This window comes from Daktulosphaira vitifoliae, unplaced genomic scaffold (assembly GCF_025091365.1).
Source record: "Daktulosphaira vitifoliae isolate Bord-2020 unplaced genomic scaffold, ASM2509136v1 Scaffold_3, whole genome shotgun sequence".
NCBI classification, from domain to species: Eukaryota; Metazoa; Arthropoda; class Insecta; order Hemiptera; family Phylloxeridae; genus Daktulosphaira; species Daktulosphaira vitifoliae.
The window spans coordinates 37,450,570-37,468,214 of record NW_026099574.1 but is presented as its reverse complement, the minus strand read 5'-3'; the positions used below and the strand labels follow the sequence as shown (position 1 = coordinate 37,468,214).

At 24.0% G+C, this 17,645-nt stretch overlaps 2 protein-coding genes across 3 annotated transcripts in view; one reads left to right on the top strand and one right to left on the bottom strand.

Moving 5' to 3' along the window:
• Positions 1 to 17,645, top strand: part of LOC126901525 (activator of 90 kDa heat shock protein ATPase homolog 1-like) — a 31,224-nt gene that overhangs the window by 3,466 nt on the left and 10,113 nt on the right. Inside the window, exons 4-9 of one of the 2 annotated variants that reach the window (XM_050678019.1) lie at positions 1,286 to 1,406; positions 2,785 to 2,888; positions 2,962 to 3,072; positions 3,286 to 3,387; positions 5,029 to 5,165; positions 7,413 to 7,741. In XM_050678019.1, the coding sequence (XP_050533976.1) occupies positions 1,286 to 1,406; positions 2,785 to 2,888; positions 2,962 to 3,072; positions 3,286 to 3,387; positions 5,029 to 5,165; positions 7,413 to 7,497 (660 nt within the window). In that variant the 3' untranslated portion in view covers positions 7,498 to 7,741. Of the gene's footprint in view, positions 1 to 1,285; positions 1,407 to 2,784; positions 2,889 to 2,961; positions 3,073 to 3,285; positions 3,388 to 5,028; positions 5,166 to 7,412; positions 7,742 to 17,645 lie in introns of those variants that run through there. The other variant, XM_050678020.1, reaches the window with a different exon arrangement.
• LOC126901529 (uncharacterized) lies at positions 8,371 to 12,905 on the bottom strand. Its single transcript, XM_050678028.1, has 8 exons — positions 12,754 to 12,905; positions 12,604 to 12,693; positions 9,783 to 9,924; positions 9,445 to 9,491; positions 9,271 to 9,391; positions 9,124 to 9,212; positions 8,646 to 8,673; positions 8,371 to 8,578 (listed from the first exon to the last, which is right to left on the bottom strand). The coding sequence occupies exons 1-8, from the start codon at positions 12,820 to 12,822 to the stop codon at positions 8,487 to 8,489; spliced, it is 678 nt and encodes a 225-aa protein (XP_050533985.1). The 5' UTR covers positions 12,823 to 12,905; the 3' UTR covers positions 8,371 to 8,486.

Below are 17,645 nucleotides of genomic sequence, written 5' to 3'. Positions count from 1 at the left end.
CACTCTCCACATTATTATAGGCTTTTGTATAACTAATTTTATTGAAAAAAGATGTTGTTTTCTTCTAGATACAATGCAAATATCTGTATGAATTGAAGTTGATGCATTCATTGTAGAGTGATTTCTCTTAAAGCCATATTGTTCACGGGAGAGGCATTTTTTTATTAATTCTGGGTTTCAAATTTTTTTTAATTTTTATATGAATTTGCTCAGAGTACTTATCAAAAAGATTAATCTATTGTAGATAGACTTCCACTAGTTGCATTATGTCTAGTGTGTTCTTTGGTGTTAAATAGAATGAGAGACCCTTCATCAAATAGTTTTTCTATTTCAATGCATTGGTATCTATGTAGTTGCAACCACATATTATATTGAAATTGTTGAAGTCGCCTATTAGAATGAATGGTTTTGGTAACTTATTTATTATATCTTCAATATATTCTTTGGTGATGAGAGTATTATTTAGAATGTTTAAATTACATATAAATAATTATTTTGATTAATTACATGATTAATGTTGCTACTGATTTATGTTGGGTAACTAGTAATATGTTCTTGCTTTCTATGTTTGTTTCGATAAAGATGGCTATACCTCAAATAGTAGTCTTTGTTTTTACATCATGTTTTTGAATATTTAATAATAATTTAATGAAATATATAAATATCCTATATTTATTAAAGGGGAAAACTTATTGTTATGTGTATAGTAGTGAATTAAAAAAATCAAAAGAGGGTTTTTAGGTGCTTAAGTTTTTAGAAAGTATTATTTCATTATATAATTAAGAAAATACTTTTAATTTATTATGCTTTACACAGTTTTGAGTATTAAAATCCTAATTGGATGATAAACTATTCCACTAAATTTACTGATAATATCAATACAAATTTAACTTTATACAAGGCTGGGAAAAACTTAGGAATAAACTACTCTAAAAAAANTGCTTTACACAGTTTTGAGTATTAAAATCCTAATTGGACGATAAACTATTCCACTAAATTTACTGATAATATCAATACAAATTTAACTTTATACAAGGTTGGGAATAACATGGGAATAAACTACTCTAAAAAAAAAAAAATTAAAGAGTCTTATATTTTATAAAATGTTTTCACAAAAATGTGTAGTGTAAAGTACCACTAATAACATTGAGTTTAGAAACATCTTACACAATAAATCATTTTTATTTTAGTTAATTTATAGTGATGCAACTTCAAATTAAAATTAAAATTATAGAATTTATAATATTTTGATAATCATTGTTTTGATAAGTTAAATTAATTTTAGATAAACATCTCATTAAAAGAATCATCAAATGAAGGAAATATAGTGAAAGACTTTCTTTATAATCAAGGAAAGAGTAAAATCAGAGAACAATTAGAAATATATGTTAAAGATTTGAAAGAAGGTATGCTTAAATTATTTAAATTTAAAGAAAGAAAAATTGAAAATAATTTTAATCGCATTGTTAAAAATATAACAATCAAAATGTTGCATGGATGAAACATCCATAATAAGGAGACTGTTTCAGTCTCCTTATTTTTACTTAAATTTTTATATGTTTTATAATTTTATAATATAATAATAATAATTTTAAATTTACAAAAAAAATTGGCATTTTACAACAAATGGGTATATAATTTTTCTTAAAAACTCATTCATAATGTAAATCGAATATATATTATGGTATACTTCAGTTTTAAATTATTACAAAATATAAAAAAGTAAGAAAAAAGAAGAAGATAGCTGACTGCTATGCAATTTTTCAATTCTTAAATAATTTTAAGAATTCAATGCAATCATTTTATTTTAAATGGAATATTATCCTAAAAATGTCAGATCACTTGCATTTAAAATTTATATCTAAACTTCTGTGCTAACAATTATATTATTTATTTTTTTAAGTAAATATTAGTAATATTTTAATTTAAATTTCAAATAAAATTAAAAAAATATACGTTTTTAACAAACAGTCTTATTCTTTTTCCTCACCTAATTCCAACTACATTGGGTTGGCCACCTTTATCCTAAACTTCCACTTAACACAATAAATTTTACTGTTGTTAAATTAAACATAAATCTTCTTCATCTTCTTCCTCACCTTAATCCCAACTACTTGGGGTCGGCCAACCTCATCCTAAACTTTCACTTGACATGATCTCCCACATCATCTACGCTCACATCAGCTGTCCTCATATCGCATTCAATAGCATCCCTCCATCTCTTTTTAGGTCTTCCTCTACCTCTTCTTCCTTCAACTTTCTTNTTTAGGTCTTCCTCTACCTCTTCTTCCTTCAACTTTCTTTTCTATAACTGTTCTTACAGCTTCCGATTCTTCTCTCCTCATAACATGACCAAACCATCTAAGTCTATTTTCTCTCATCTTATCCATGATTGACGCTACATCTATACTTTCTCTTATATGCTCGTTCCTCGTTTTTAACAAACGGTGAATTTATAATTTTATATATATTTTTTTTATTTATAACAAAATAATAGCTATTTTACAAGTAAATGTTTTTAATTAAATTGTAGAAGATCTATGTATTTATAAGTATTGTTTTTCATCAAATGAAATTGAAGGATTGGTATTATTGAGAGGGCTAAGGGCTAAAAGTTAAGTTGAAATATCAGTACTAAAAAAATTGAGAAAATTATATTTCATATGTTCTATAAAATATTTCTTAATGGAGAAAAGTAAATTAATTTCTTCCAAAAAATTGTTTTTTCTATATGTATCAACTGTGATTATAACTCCTTATATAATAAAGGTTATAATTTTATAGAATTTGCAAAGGGTATGATTTTGCCCAAAAAAGATGGAAATGATAATTCTTCAAACACAAAATTACCTAATGATTCTTTAAAGAAAATTCACAATTCTGAAAATGTAAGTAATTATAATTTTATAATTATATTTTTATTATTATTTCTAATGGTTTCTATTTTTCTAATTATTTTAGGGGGCTAAAAATGATAGATCCAAGGCCAAAATTGACACAACCACAGTTGTTATGGATGTAATATTCCAGTGTTCAGGAGATGATATTTACAATGTTCTTACAACACCTGAAGTATGTTTTATTTTATATTGATTATATTTATCACTTATACTTTATTTATTGTAAATTATTTTAAATTAATCTAATATAACTTAAATTTTTTCATAATTATTTAGTTTGTCAATAATTTTTGTGTTTATACTAGATGTTAAAATTTATAAACTATATATAAATATTTTATTTGATTTATTTATCTTTCATTATCATTATTTATTTACTTTAAAGCTTGTGTCTGCGTTTACCAATCAAGCTGTTAAGTTCCAAACAGTCAAAGGAGCAAAATTTCAATTATTCGATGGGAATATAGTTGGAGAGTTTCTAGAATTAGTAAGTCTTTCATAATATTTATAAAGTTTATTAAGTGACTTAACTATTGAAAAAATAAGTTTTTTTTGTATATAGTATTCAGGATAAAGATAATGATGGTTTAAAATAAAGATTAAGGTGACTCAATTATTTCATATATTGATTTTATTCCCATATTAAATATTTTATGATTTTAAAACTGTTAAAATAATAGAAAAAATTAAAGTTCTATATTTAATTTGAGGGTAATATAGTGTAATTATTTTAATGTTTTACTTTAAATTTTTTAATAAATGTGTAAATTAAAGAATTTTGTAGTTTTATATATTTATTGATTTATCAACTATTGAGTATTTTATAGTTCATCCCTTATATCTTATAAAGGTATCAATTTCATTTTTTTAAGTTTTAACATAAATATTTAATTATATAATATAGAAAAGAATCTAATCAGGAAATTGATTGGTCTAAACAATTTTTGATGTATTATTTTGAAAGTTATTGATATTTTAAAATATAGTCTGTAGTTGAGGCTTAGGTATGAAAATGTTTATTATTAGACATTTCGTAATCATACTCTTCTCAACTAGGTATAATAATGTTAATCAGCTAACTACATATATGAATTGCAAAAAATAATTTTAGTTGTAGAAAAAAATATTCAAACCTTTCCAAGATATAATGAGAAATCATTTTTATTTAGCTTCTGTAATATAATAATGTCAATATTAATATTGAAACCAGTATTTTGGAAGTTATTATTATAAAAAGTGGTTCTTTTAATGCTAATCACTCAATTTCTCTTAAAATAATAAGTTTTTATTTAATTTTTTGGTTTTTATTAGTTACATTTATGTTTCCATTTATATGTTATAAAATAATTGTTATGTTCATTCTTTATATTTTATAAGGGTGTTGACATTATAATGCTATCACTCTGTCACACTTCTTTTCTAACCCTAGTTTAAAAATGTTTCTAACTTCTGAAATACAGATTTAAAAATGTGTATTGACTAGTTATTTTCTAAGTTAAATTTCTAATGTTTAAATTAGTAAAATATATATGTTTAAATATGTCATTTGAAAAAATGGTAAAAGCACTATTATAAGGATAAGGAATACATCTAAAAACTATTTAAATACTTATAAAGTGGTAAATTAATTCTACTCAACATAACCAGAAAACTTTTTTTTTTTTATTATTTTAGAAGAAATGTTACAATAATGTTAAGTCAACAATCATCTTGTATTTCAAACTAAAGAAAATCAAAAACAATTTTCATAACATAATTAATATTTTAAGAGAAATCAAGTAGCTAACATTAAAATAATTGTCTTATATTTAATTAAAATAAAGTGTACACCAATTTACTCTTTTTAGAGTGAGAAAAACAAATATTTAATTTCAATTTTATAATAAACCAAAGCTGACTTTTCAATTACTAATAACAAACATTAAATTTATAAAATATTTATATAAAAAAAAAACTTCCAGAATTATAATTTCATTATTTTTACAAATGTAATGATATTTGTTTGAAAAACTAAAATCATAATAGAAATGAATACATTGTCATGAATGACTTAATTTATTATTTGTTGAGTGAGCTAAAATTATAATAAAATTTAATTTATTTGATTATTATTATTCATTAATTACAGTGTCCAGGTAAAAAAATTGTTCAAAACTGGAAAACTAAACAATGGCCAGATTGGTTATATTCAACTGTAACTGTAACTATTAATCAACAAGAAGATCATACTAAAGTCAATGTTACTCTTGTAGGCGTTCCTAAAAGGTAACTTAATATTTCAAAATTCATTATGTAAAGATAATAGAACCTATCAATGACATTAAACAAAAAAGAATTAAGTGCATTTTTATTCTTTNTCCTAAAAGGTAACTTAATATTTCAATATTCATCATGTAAAGATAATAGAACCTATCAATGACATTAAACAAAAAAGAATTAAGTGCGTTTTTATTCTTTTATTAGGAGAGTAGTTAGAAATTTATTTTTATCATTTCCTACACTTAATCACTTAATGCAATCTAGTGTCTTGAATATTGAATTTTTACTTTCAAAATTTATGCACTATAATTTTTATTTTAAGGTTTACACAATTAATGCAATTCTAAATTAATAGGTTCTAATTCTAATTTAATACTTGCCAAGAAATGTTTCCTACTAAAGAATCTAAAATATTTATGTTGTATTCTCTGGCTACTGATAATTCATTAATTTTTGCAGTAAAGTTATTTTTGGCAATAATTTTTAACAAATTAACAAATTTTCAATATTTATAATTAACTAAAAAAGGTAAAACCTTTTATATATCTCGTTATATTTTAAGTTATGTTATTATAATGAGTAGACAAAATTATTAATTTCTGTATCATGTGCATGTCAAGCCATGTTTTTTTATTATTTGTTCATAGAAATGTATATTATTCATAAGAACAATAAATATTTATATTATGTCTTATGATTATCATCAAATATTAGATTCTTGAATAAAAAAAACATATTACAGATATTTACCAATACATCATATATATAAAAATAAATAAGGTAAAAAAAAATCTTGATTTACTATTACTGGATAGGTTCCCTTTCTAATTTTGTCATTGTCATTATTATATTTATTATTTTAATTATCTAATTTCCTTGTTGTGTACTATTTAGGTGGAACAGATCTAACTGAACTCATATAACTTATGATTTTTATAACATTTTCTTTTTTTTTTTTTTAATCAATTTTTACAATATAGAACTATATTTAAAATATGTTTTATATTATTTTTCGCAATTACAAAAAAATATTTTAAGAATTAATTTTTTTATTAAAATTTTTTTTAAGATTTGAAGATAGTCATTTTATAGATAAGTTTTAAAGAAAAGTTTATTTAATTAAAAACTCAATATGTTTTAGACAATGTTTCTATATTTTTTTTTAATAATCTTCATTATACTACTTATTTTTCATGTCAATGACAAATGCTTATTCAAATGTTAATAATTTTCATGGAAAAAGAATCGCATACTGTTACTAGTAAATAACATAATAAGTGTTTACTTTCATACTTTACATAATATAGACTAATATTTGAAACCACAGGAAAATTAATATAACAAATCAAAATTTAATAAACTTCAAAATGCTGTATATACATAACTACTGAATTAAAATAAGAGTTTTTGGTATTAACCTTTTTCTTTAAAACTAATCTATAAAATGGCTATCTTCAAATCTTAAAAAAAAATTAATTTTTAAAATATTTTTTGTAATTGCGAAAAATAACATAAAACATATTTTAAATATAGTTCTATATTGTAAAAATTGATTAAAAAAAAAAAAAAAAGTATAAAATGTTATGTAGATCATAAGTTATATGAGTTTTCAGTTAAATTAGTTCCATTCTGTATATAATCTAAATAGTATAAAGAGGGATCCATTATCTGTGTTTCACACATTATTTTCAAGAGTATAAGATTAGGTAAATTATTTCTTTTCAGAAGTTATTAATATGCTGTCCCAATTTAATTAACACAAAAATCTATCTTCTTAAAATTATATTAAATTAAATATATTAAATTGATACATACATATAATAACAACTTTTTAACCATTATTTTGAATGTTGTTTTTTTTAACAACATTAAGTGTGTTAATTATTTTTTTGATTCCCAAATAAAGTCTTAATTATTATCACAAAATTCTGATGTTTTTACATACATAAAAAAAATTTCAAGTTAACATTAAAACCATACTTAATGGTGCGAGGAAATGATGGTTAGGTCATAAGTGAATGTTAGCTTATTTTTACACATTTTTACAGATATTTAAAAAAAATATGTTTGATATCATTTGTTGGTTTAATGCTCTTAGTTCATATTTTAGACTCTTAAAGACCTCTTACTCGCATACTATTCATATAATCATATTTAATCTATGTCATCAGTTATGTTACAATAATTATTTAAAATTAATAATTATTTGTATTTAAAGTAAATTATAAAATTAATATCATTTTTGTATTACAGTGATGAAGAAATTACACGTCAGAATTGGGAGCGATATTATTTCACACCAATTAAAAGAACTTTCGGATATGGCATGCTACTATGAGTTTGATCAATTTGTCAAATGATTAAGTTTCATTGTGTTCTTTTTGTTCTTAAAAAAAAAGCAGTTACATGATAAAAATATGTATTACATAGTCCAAATATGACATTAAAAATGTCAATATTTTTTATTAATGTAATTTCTTATGCTTTTTCATCATTCTCAACTACTTTCCTCCTTTACCAAGTTTGATGTATAATGTTTATCATTAAGGTATTTCTACATATAAATTTTTTTTTTTTGTTCATTTTTATTGCTTTTGTTATTTGGTAATAATCATGAAATGATAAAAACTGATCTATTTTTTTTTCATTAAATATTACATTTACTATTTAATTTTAACTGTATTAGATACTGAAGGATGAAGAGAACAATAGCACCATAGAACCTAGTCACTCAGGGGGGGATAAAAACATGCATTATTCATCATATAATGAGTTGTTTCCAATTTTTGGAGCTGGTAGGCATTGTCATACCTGCTTGCAAACAGCAATTTAACATTTCTAATAAAAAAAAAATTATAGGTACAAGAATATAAAAACAGTGAGGCTCCATAGAAGATTGTTTGCCAATTTTTAATTTTAACACTAGGTAAGAGGCATTAAATATAAACCCTGTTAGCAATGAGACATTAATGTTAAACCATCTCTGGGACATTTTGTGGTGAATAAACAATTATCACAATGTAGATGAATCTCTAACTATTGAGTACAGGAGTCAAAAAATCAACTGAAATACCTTATTACCTGAACATATTACACTTAAGTGTAAAATATTTTATTTTGAAATTTGGTACAAGGTAAATACAATGGATTATAGAATTTGAATGCATGAACAGTTTCTATGTCCACACTTATAATAAATAAAGCTAAAAACTACTATCAAATTACATTTATTTCAATACATACAAATTGGTATTAGTAAAATATTGGTGAAAATTAAACTTTAATTACTAGATAATTTATTTAATGTGTTGCTTCTAAATTCGAAAATTAATTCTTTTTTGGTGGTCCGTGTTTAAGAACTGGTGGTGGTAACATTGGACAATTTTGTACTAAAGACTTTTGGCTAGTACATTCAGAACCTGTTTAATGATGAATGAAATTAATAATTTGTATAAATTTTGTATAAACATATTATTTATTACTTACTTTCTACCCAAGCATTATAAGGACAATTCTGAAAAAAGAATGTTCAGATTATTAATTTTTATTTATTAAATATAGTATACTGAAATGAAATAAATTTGGTCTGTCGACCTCAAACCAATTGGTTTTATAAATAAGTTTAGGATAGAATATTAGGTATGTCAATATACTTTTCTAAATTAAGATATTAAATTTGATTGATTCCTATTTGTTATCATAAAATGAAAAATGATCTATTATTAAATAATTTCTATTAATGTGAGGGTTATTTATCTCATATTTGGTTGAGTTTGGATGAAAATCTTCCTGGTATTTAAATAAAAAAACGTATAAATTATTTATTAGGAGATTTAAATTAGGGTAACTATTTACCATTTACTATGTTAAATTTGTTATATAATGTACCCATCTTTAAATGTGCTCATAAAAAAAAAATAAAGTGCTTTGAAAATGGTGTATTTAATTAAGTACTATTACTTACCAAATATAAGTCTCTAAGGAAACATTTCATTAATTTACCTGATGGTGTATCCATCATATGATTATTTTGTTCTTCTTTTAAATTTTTTACTAAAAATTAAATTTCGGATTTAATACCGAGAAATTAAAATTATAATATTTTATTTACTTTCAGAAAAGCATTTATTTAATGATTGCTGCCATTCAAAAGATCCCCATTTAGGATCACCTTTCAATACTTCACTTATTTTACTAGAAACTTTTTGCTCATCAAGTTTTCCATCCTGGTCCTATGAAAAAATAAAAATGTACTAAAAACAAACATGGTTTATATTAAACTTACAGCTAATCCACTATTTATGAATACACATTGGAATAAACATGGTGGTCCTGAAAGTATCCAAAAATATTTTAATATTGTATAGATTACGAGTAAAAATTATTTGCTTAATCTAAAGTTAGTATGTACTTTCATTTATATTTTTTAAAATCCACGCCATATAAAAATCAATATTTATAGAATTCACTCATAATGGATGCTATAAAAATCACTGCATTAATTCAATTAGTAGTAATCAAGATTGTATGAAACTCAAAAAATCTAGTATAACAATAAATTTTAATTTGAATTATGCAATTCTATAAAACTTAATAGATCACTAGTTAGTTTTAATAACCTACCATGACCTTTTCCATTTTCTTTGTGATCTGGAGGAAGAGGGTGAGGCTTGTCCATAGTATTATTTCTTTTTTCAATACATGTATCCCACGCTTTGTCTGTATTTGCTAGAATATTGGGTATTGAACAACATTCTGGCATTTGCTTAAATTAAACAAACTTAAATCATTTATATATAAAATATACAATTTTTTGAAAAAATTATTTAAATAGAACATTATTTAATGTAAAAACAGAATGCATTGTACATGTTACTTACCAATTTAAAGTATGCTAAATATATTGTAATAGTATATTTATATATTAATAAAATTATAATATAAAGTGGAGTATTTTGGAGAGTAGAAGGTATTGTCTGTGCATCGCTTTTCTAGATATATATTTTGACTTTTCTTGTGTAAAGATCTTAAAACAATAAGCTACCTGTATTCGTAATCCTTAATATATTATACATGTATAATTAACTCAAAAATATATAACTTTTGTTTTATATCTAATAAACGAATAAAATTACGTAAAAGCTCAAATGTCATATACTACTAAAATAAAACTTTAAACATTTTATTAAATTCGAAATATGTTTTCATTTGAAAAAATACACTTGTCACCCCTAAAAGTTATACGGAATGAAGTTTTAGCTAAGTTTAACATAGCTAATAATTCAAGAATAATATGTAACTAAAGGTAACAAAAAAAAATGTTTTATTATCTTTACTATTTAATTAATTGAGTGGGCCATGATAAGAAAATGACCCTGTTTATGTATATATTAGATATATAATATATAAAAGAACTAAGATTATTTTAGTTTGGTATGAAGTAAAAATGCATTTTGAACAAAAAATACAGAAGTAATAATAAATATTTTTGCTAGTCATATGAATAAAGAAAATTTCTGCATTATTTAACAAATTTAATAACTTCCATTTAAATAATTTAATTTTAGGTGATCAGCTTATTTGATTATTTAATACTCATTATATATAATTATATTGGCGTTGGCACAGTGGATTATTCAGTGGACGCCTCTGTGCTAATGTTCAGCTGCGCTGTTTGCTATTAGTATTCAGTTGGGTGAACATACGGGAACTCTAACTGTGACACACACCTTGCTTCCTTGCTGGTTCTTTCCAGCAACCTATAATGAGGTTGTGTCAAGTCGACAGTTGGTTTAAAAAACCTGTCAAATCAATAAGATAGAGCCTACCCCAAATAGTTGAGATGAAGGCTAACGAGATGATAAATAGTTATATTAGTATAACAATGTATTATATTGTTACTTATACTACAAAACTACGCATTTCAAAATTCTTATAAAATGAAATGATTGTAGAAATATTTATTAATCTAAGATTTATTAATTATATACAGTTCATCCATTAGGTTTTGACAACTGTAATAACATTTGATCCAAGGAATATTTTTCATTTCTTTTTAGCTTCGATATGAAGCTGAGAAGATATTGATTTGATGATATAATTTTTTTATGTTTATCCGTGAAAAATGTCAGCTTCCATTGAACGATTTTAACAATTAATGTGTCAAAAGGACCCAATTTTATTCTAGTAGAAGATATCGTTATTGAAAATTAGAAAAACACTGGCAGTTTTAAATATTTATAATCGTAATGAAATTTTAATACAATATAAAAGAAACGGTGAGCTTTCTATTGGTATTATTTTTGTGAAAATTCAATAATAAACCTAAGTACAGGAAGGATTTGACACAAAGTAATTCTACTTTGAAAAATTGGTGGTAAAATAAAAAAAACTTTTTAATTATACAAATAATATAAAAGGTATTAATATTTGAGTCAAATTTTAAAACATAGAAACTGTAAAATTACAAATGTACAAATTATTGTGAAATTTAACATATTCACTTCTAAGCGTTTTTTATGATAGTGATATTAATCACTATGTTAATTTGTATCTAATACAAAAAAAATATACAATTTTTTTTTTAATTTTGTCGAAATTTCAAAATACGCATTTTTAGATTGTTTCTTACAAAAAATTTATAAAATCTACTAAATACAAAAATAAAATGTCTGTCAGAAATAGTTAAAAATTCAAGTACTTTTAGGCTAGCATGTAACGCTGTTATTAGGCTGCGCCTCATTCTATTCTTACTAAATATTTTTTTTCAACAATTTAAAAAATTTATCTCAAATTAAAATTTGCTATAAGTAAAATTGTAATTTTAAAAATTTGGAAGTCTATTCCTTCTTATTCGTCTTGAAAGTATAATTTTTTGAAATAATGTAATTTTGTCAATAAATAAATTAATTAGAACAAATTTTGTGGTCACCAACGCTTGCCGTTAACTGACTTGAGCCCTAAAGGTCTTTCGTGAGATGGGTGCTCGCTACCCTAAATCTCCAAAGGAACTCTAGACAAATTTCAGCTTATTTAAACATGCAAAACAAAAAAATACAGTGACCCAACAAATAAGAGTTGTCACATGAAACGGCATAATGTTTGTATTAGAATTTCGTGTAAACAATGACGTGTGCATGATTTAATAATAGCGTTATATGAAAACTTTAAAGTACTATAACTTTTGATGGACGTTTTATTTTTGCATATTAGTAATCAGTGTAATAAATAAATTGATTAAAAATAAAATCGAAAAAATCGTGTGGAAGCCAAATAACAATTATGCGAAACATTTTTTTATAATATTAGAATATTTATTAGGCAAAAAAAATGAAAAATCTTATGAACTTTTTGAACTAAAATGTGAGTATGTGTTGGCAAATTTAAAGAATGTTTAATTACATTAAAAGTAAGAAGTGTTTAAAAAATATGCAAAATTTATTACCACGTGTGATTTAGGGAATAAAGATTGTAAACATTCTTCCTCAGTTGATCTCTTTTGGCGTTTTTTCAACACCATCTGTCCACTAATATCCTAATAAAAAAATCAGAGTTAAATGAGTTAATTCCATACTAGATAATGATAAAAAATTACCTTATTTGTGCTAGCAGCAAATGTTTGGTAGAAAAATGCCACTAAATAAACAAAAATAATTCCTTGCATATTGAACGGGATCAAAGTAATTGAATTAAACTGTCAACCGAAAAACGAATGTGTACAATACTGTTGACAGCAATATTAACACTAGACTTATAAAGTAAAATCGGACAACATATTTCACGCTCGAAATAATTCTAATTTCTACTTTTTATGGTTGAATTAATTATATTTGCCCTTGATGATAAAGCTTTAGTAACTAAAATAATGATTTTAACTGTTTATATTCATTGTTAAGGTCAAATGCAGGAAATCATCAAATGAAACTTATTGTGTATTAGTTGGTAAGTATATGATGTTATTGACTAAAAAAAATATGTTTTGATATAAATTATCAAAGAACATATGTTGGTTCATTGTTATTGTCAATGCACAATAGTAATCGCCATTAGAAATGATTTTGATTGTTAAATTTTTCAAGGATTTATATAATTTAAAATGACATCAAGACCCCAGAAATATGTTGAAAATTTGCCTCTGTAAGTATAAATTTATTAATACTTGTGGGTAAAGTTAGTACACCAAAATTACGATTTTGAAGTGCGAAAAAAAAGAGCTCAATGGTAATTCCAGTAAAAAATTGAATGAATACTTTATTGATATAAAATCATAAAAGTTGAAAAATGTAGAAGAGTGGAGTTCTCCTTTTTGCAGTGGTTGAAAACTATTTAAACCTTTACGACAAAGATGTAGGTATGATATCAATAGGATGATCCGTTTATTATAACCCATTCACTTACGAATAAAATAAAACAAACTTTTGAAATTTTTTTGTTTTTTATTACAGATATTTTTTGACTCGATTATTAAGTAATTTTTCGATTTATCTCTTATACCTTATAAAGGTATCAAATTAATATTAGATTAGAAGCTGAGAAAGTATTAATTTTACTATGATGTATTTTATGTCTGTCATCACTTTTTCTCAGCTTTCATAGGACAGATGTTTTTTAACTTTACGTCAAAAGAGCACAAATCGTATCTAGTTGAAGACATTGCCCTTAAAAATTGAATAAGTTCTTTCGTTTTCTTTAAATGGAGGAAATTCCCAAACAATTAAAATTTTTTAAACCTGTAAATTTTGTCTTTTTTTTATAAAACTGTGATTATTTTTTTGTAAACAAACGAAATAAAATATTTTTTTTATTATATATAACACTTTAGATGTTTCTCTTTCATTTAATATAATTTTTTTGAAAATCTGATCTTTTAGCCTACAAGGAAATTCAAAATAGCAACTTTTGCATAAAAATTTATCTTTTTTAACATAACTTTTGAAAATGTTCTGGCATTTCTACGAATGTTAAACATATTTTATATTAAAGCTTATGTTACATACTATAAGTAAAAGAAACAAAATTTGTCCTGACAACTTGTCTTCTGTATGTACTAGATGTGTTCAGAAAATAACGGGAATTTTTAAATTTCGAGGGATGGATAAGTGTTTTAAAGATGTTGATGATTGAAGATGTTAAAGATGACGAACGCCCCAGATGTACTAGCACATTAACATCCGATGAAAATGTGGAAAAAGTGAAAGTATTGTGAATGATCGTCGAATCACAATCAAAGAAGTCGCTGATAAAGTTGGAATATCGATTGGCTCATGCCATGAAACTTTTAAATGTTTTGGGTAACACGTAGCAGCAAAACTTGTTCCAAAATTGTTGAATTTTAAATAATAACAGCAGCGAATGAAAGTTGCTTAGAAGTCACTTGATGAAGTCATTGACGTTGCAGAATTACTGAAACGTGTTATAATAGGTGACGTCACATGGGTTTATGGATACGACGTCGAAACTAATGCTCAATCGTCCTAGTGGAGGCATTCTGGATCGTGAAGACCATAAAGGCTCGATAAATGCTATCAAATGTGAAGGTTATTCTCATTGTGTTCTTTGATTTTAATGGCATTGTGCATTATTAATTTTTGCCAGGGGGTCAAACAGTCAATAAGGAGTACTACCTAAAAGTTCAACATTGTTTGCGTGAAGACGCCCGGATTTGTGGTAAAAGAATTCATGGCTTTTGTACTATAATAATGCACCTGCTCACACTTCATCGCTTGTTCGTGAATTTTTAACCAAAAAGAATACTGTAACGATGCCTCAGTCCATATTCGGCAGACATGGCTCCGTGTGATTTTTTTTATTTTCAAAAATAAAGAGAATTTTAAAGGCCCGTCGTTTTACAATCATAGATAACATTAATAGCGCATCGCTTACTGTTCTGAAGGCTATCCCAAAGATCGATTTTAAGAAGTGTTTCGAAGATTGGAAGAAGCGTTGGCACAACTGCATAATATCTAATGGGGACTTTTTTTAAAGGCGATGACATTAATGTAGACTAATAAATAAATATTTTTTTCTAAAAACGAAAATTCTTGTTATTTTTTTACAAACCTTGTAAATGATTAGAAGTTAGACAATATATTATTTTAATATGATAATCACCGGTTTTTCAAGTTGTTATTTTTACTTAAATTTAAGCTATTTGAATCATAAATTTTTCGTATTAATATTGAATTAAATAATTTCAATAAAAATAATGGTTATCATTTCTACAAAACTCTTAGTATTTAAAAATATGCTATAATTTAAATATTCAGAACTATATTCGGTACAGTTATATTAATATAACGGTATAATATACTAATAATTAAAAATATACCGCATCATAGTTTCACCAATGATTTTGTCCGTTGGTGTGTTATTGATTTTTAACTTTTAATTCATTTTAACCTAGTTTTTTTTTTATATATTTTTATATCAAATATTTGTTTTTTTACTAATTATTAATAATCTCAAAAATTAAAGATGATAGAAAAATCTAATGCAGATTTGAATACAGTATAAAAAATTGAAGAAGAAAAGTAATTTTTTGACTCTGAAATTCCTAATAGACAAGTTCATACTTAACAAAACATTATTTTGGGAAAAGTTTTGCATCAATCCTTTCAATTTTTATACACGTTTGCCAGAAAAATAACAAAATATGCAATATTAAATTATTGAATATCAATTTCATACTAAATTTAATAACTATAATTAGTATTTATTCATATATATTATACTTATAAGTCAAAGATCTACTAATCAGGATATAATTAAGAAAATAGGAGTTGATGTTGCTTTTGGAATAATTTAACAATTCCTTCAAAAAATTAAATACTATCTATAGATAGCATCGAAGAGTTTCTTATGATAGTGATTTTAATCACTATCAGATATTATCTATACTTCTTCCATCTATGACAAGTCTATACTGTGCTACGACTTCACTGTGCTCCTTTTATTTTTATTTTCGTATCTATCAAAATTTTTGATCATCTCTCTATATTTGTGATGAAATTCTCGATTTTTATTTTATTTTTTTAACTTTATATTGCTATACGTTTTCAAAAAATATATTAATCATTAAATTTTTATTATAAATACTTAATACATATCTCTTATATATTCGACATATTTTTTTTTTAGTCTGACCATTTCCCCTTATATTGGAAGGTTAAAAACTTGAAAAATATGTGTAATAAATAAAACTTTTTCAACTAAAATTATAATTTTCTAACAAAGATCAAAATAATCGAACTTTCTTTTATTTTTTTTATCTTTTCTAGTGATGATATCGCACTATTAAAATATTAGGAAAGTAATAAATTTTAACAATGATAGTCAATTTTTGATGATATTATAACAACAATTTTTAAAATTTTTTTAAGTCAATTTATAAATTGGCTGACTTTTAACAATTCAAAAATCTCTATTAAAAATAAAATTTAATCTACAGACTTACATTGTAGCGTTTATTATTATAGTAATTTAATTCACTGATTTTAATATTATATTGATTTCTACTATGTCCTATCCAGACTTTACTGGATTGGGTTTACTTTTTGATGTTCTTGAATTACGATTAAAGTTGTATATTTATATAAATGATTTTGTTTTAAATTAATTTCCCCACAAAATATAATTTGTTTGTATAAATTATCGGTTGAGAATGACGTCAACGCGGCTACTTCCACGTGTTTCAATGGATCAATAACATCTGAACTTTCAAAGCTCCTCGCCAGGGTTCTCCACTCGCCTTATTTTATAGTTCCATACGGAACTTATTCACTTGTAGTCGTTTAAAACGATAATATTAACAAAAAATGTAAGAATTAAAGAAATGTTTGTGTTTATATAGTTAACTTATTGTAGTATAGTAGATTGAAACTATGTTTGAAGGAATAGTAGCATCGTTGTTAAATAGATATTTAGGTAAATACATAGAGGATTTAGATTTAGAAAATTTAAATGTTGGAATATTTAGTGGAAATGTGTTACTATCAAATTTGAAATTGAAAACTGAAGCATTGGTAAGTATCCTAGGATAGTTTATCATGATACTAAAAATACAATTTTTTTTCTTCTTAATACTGAAATGTTTATCCTGTTATTAAGTATGAACTTGGTCTACCCATTGAAGTAAAAGCCGGTTCAGTGGGTAAATTCAATGTGAACATCCCGTGGAATGGACTCTCGAATCAACCAATAATTGTCAAAATTGAAGTAAGAAATAATTAATCATTAAAATAAAAAGCTATTTTTTATTTTACTATAGTTTATAATTAGTTAAAATATTGTTAATACAGTAATGAAATCTAACACAANTTATAATTAGTTAAAATATTGTTAATACAGTAATGAAATCTAACACAACGATTATACTAGAAGAGAAACTTTTACGCGTCTACTTTATTTAACAATAAATTTTCAAATTTTCATGCTGAATTAATAATAAAAGAATTTTTTTATATTAACTATTAAAATTTATTTATGTTT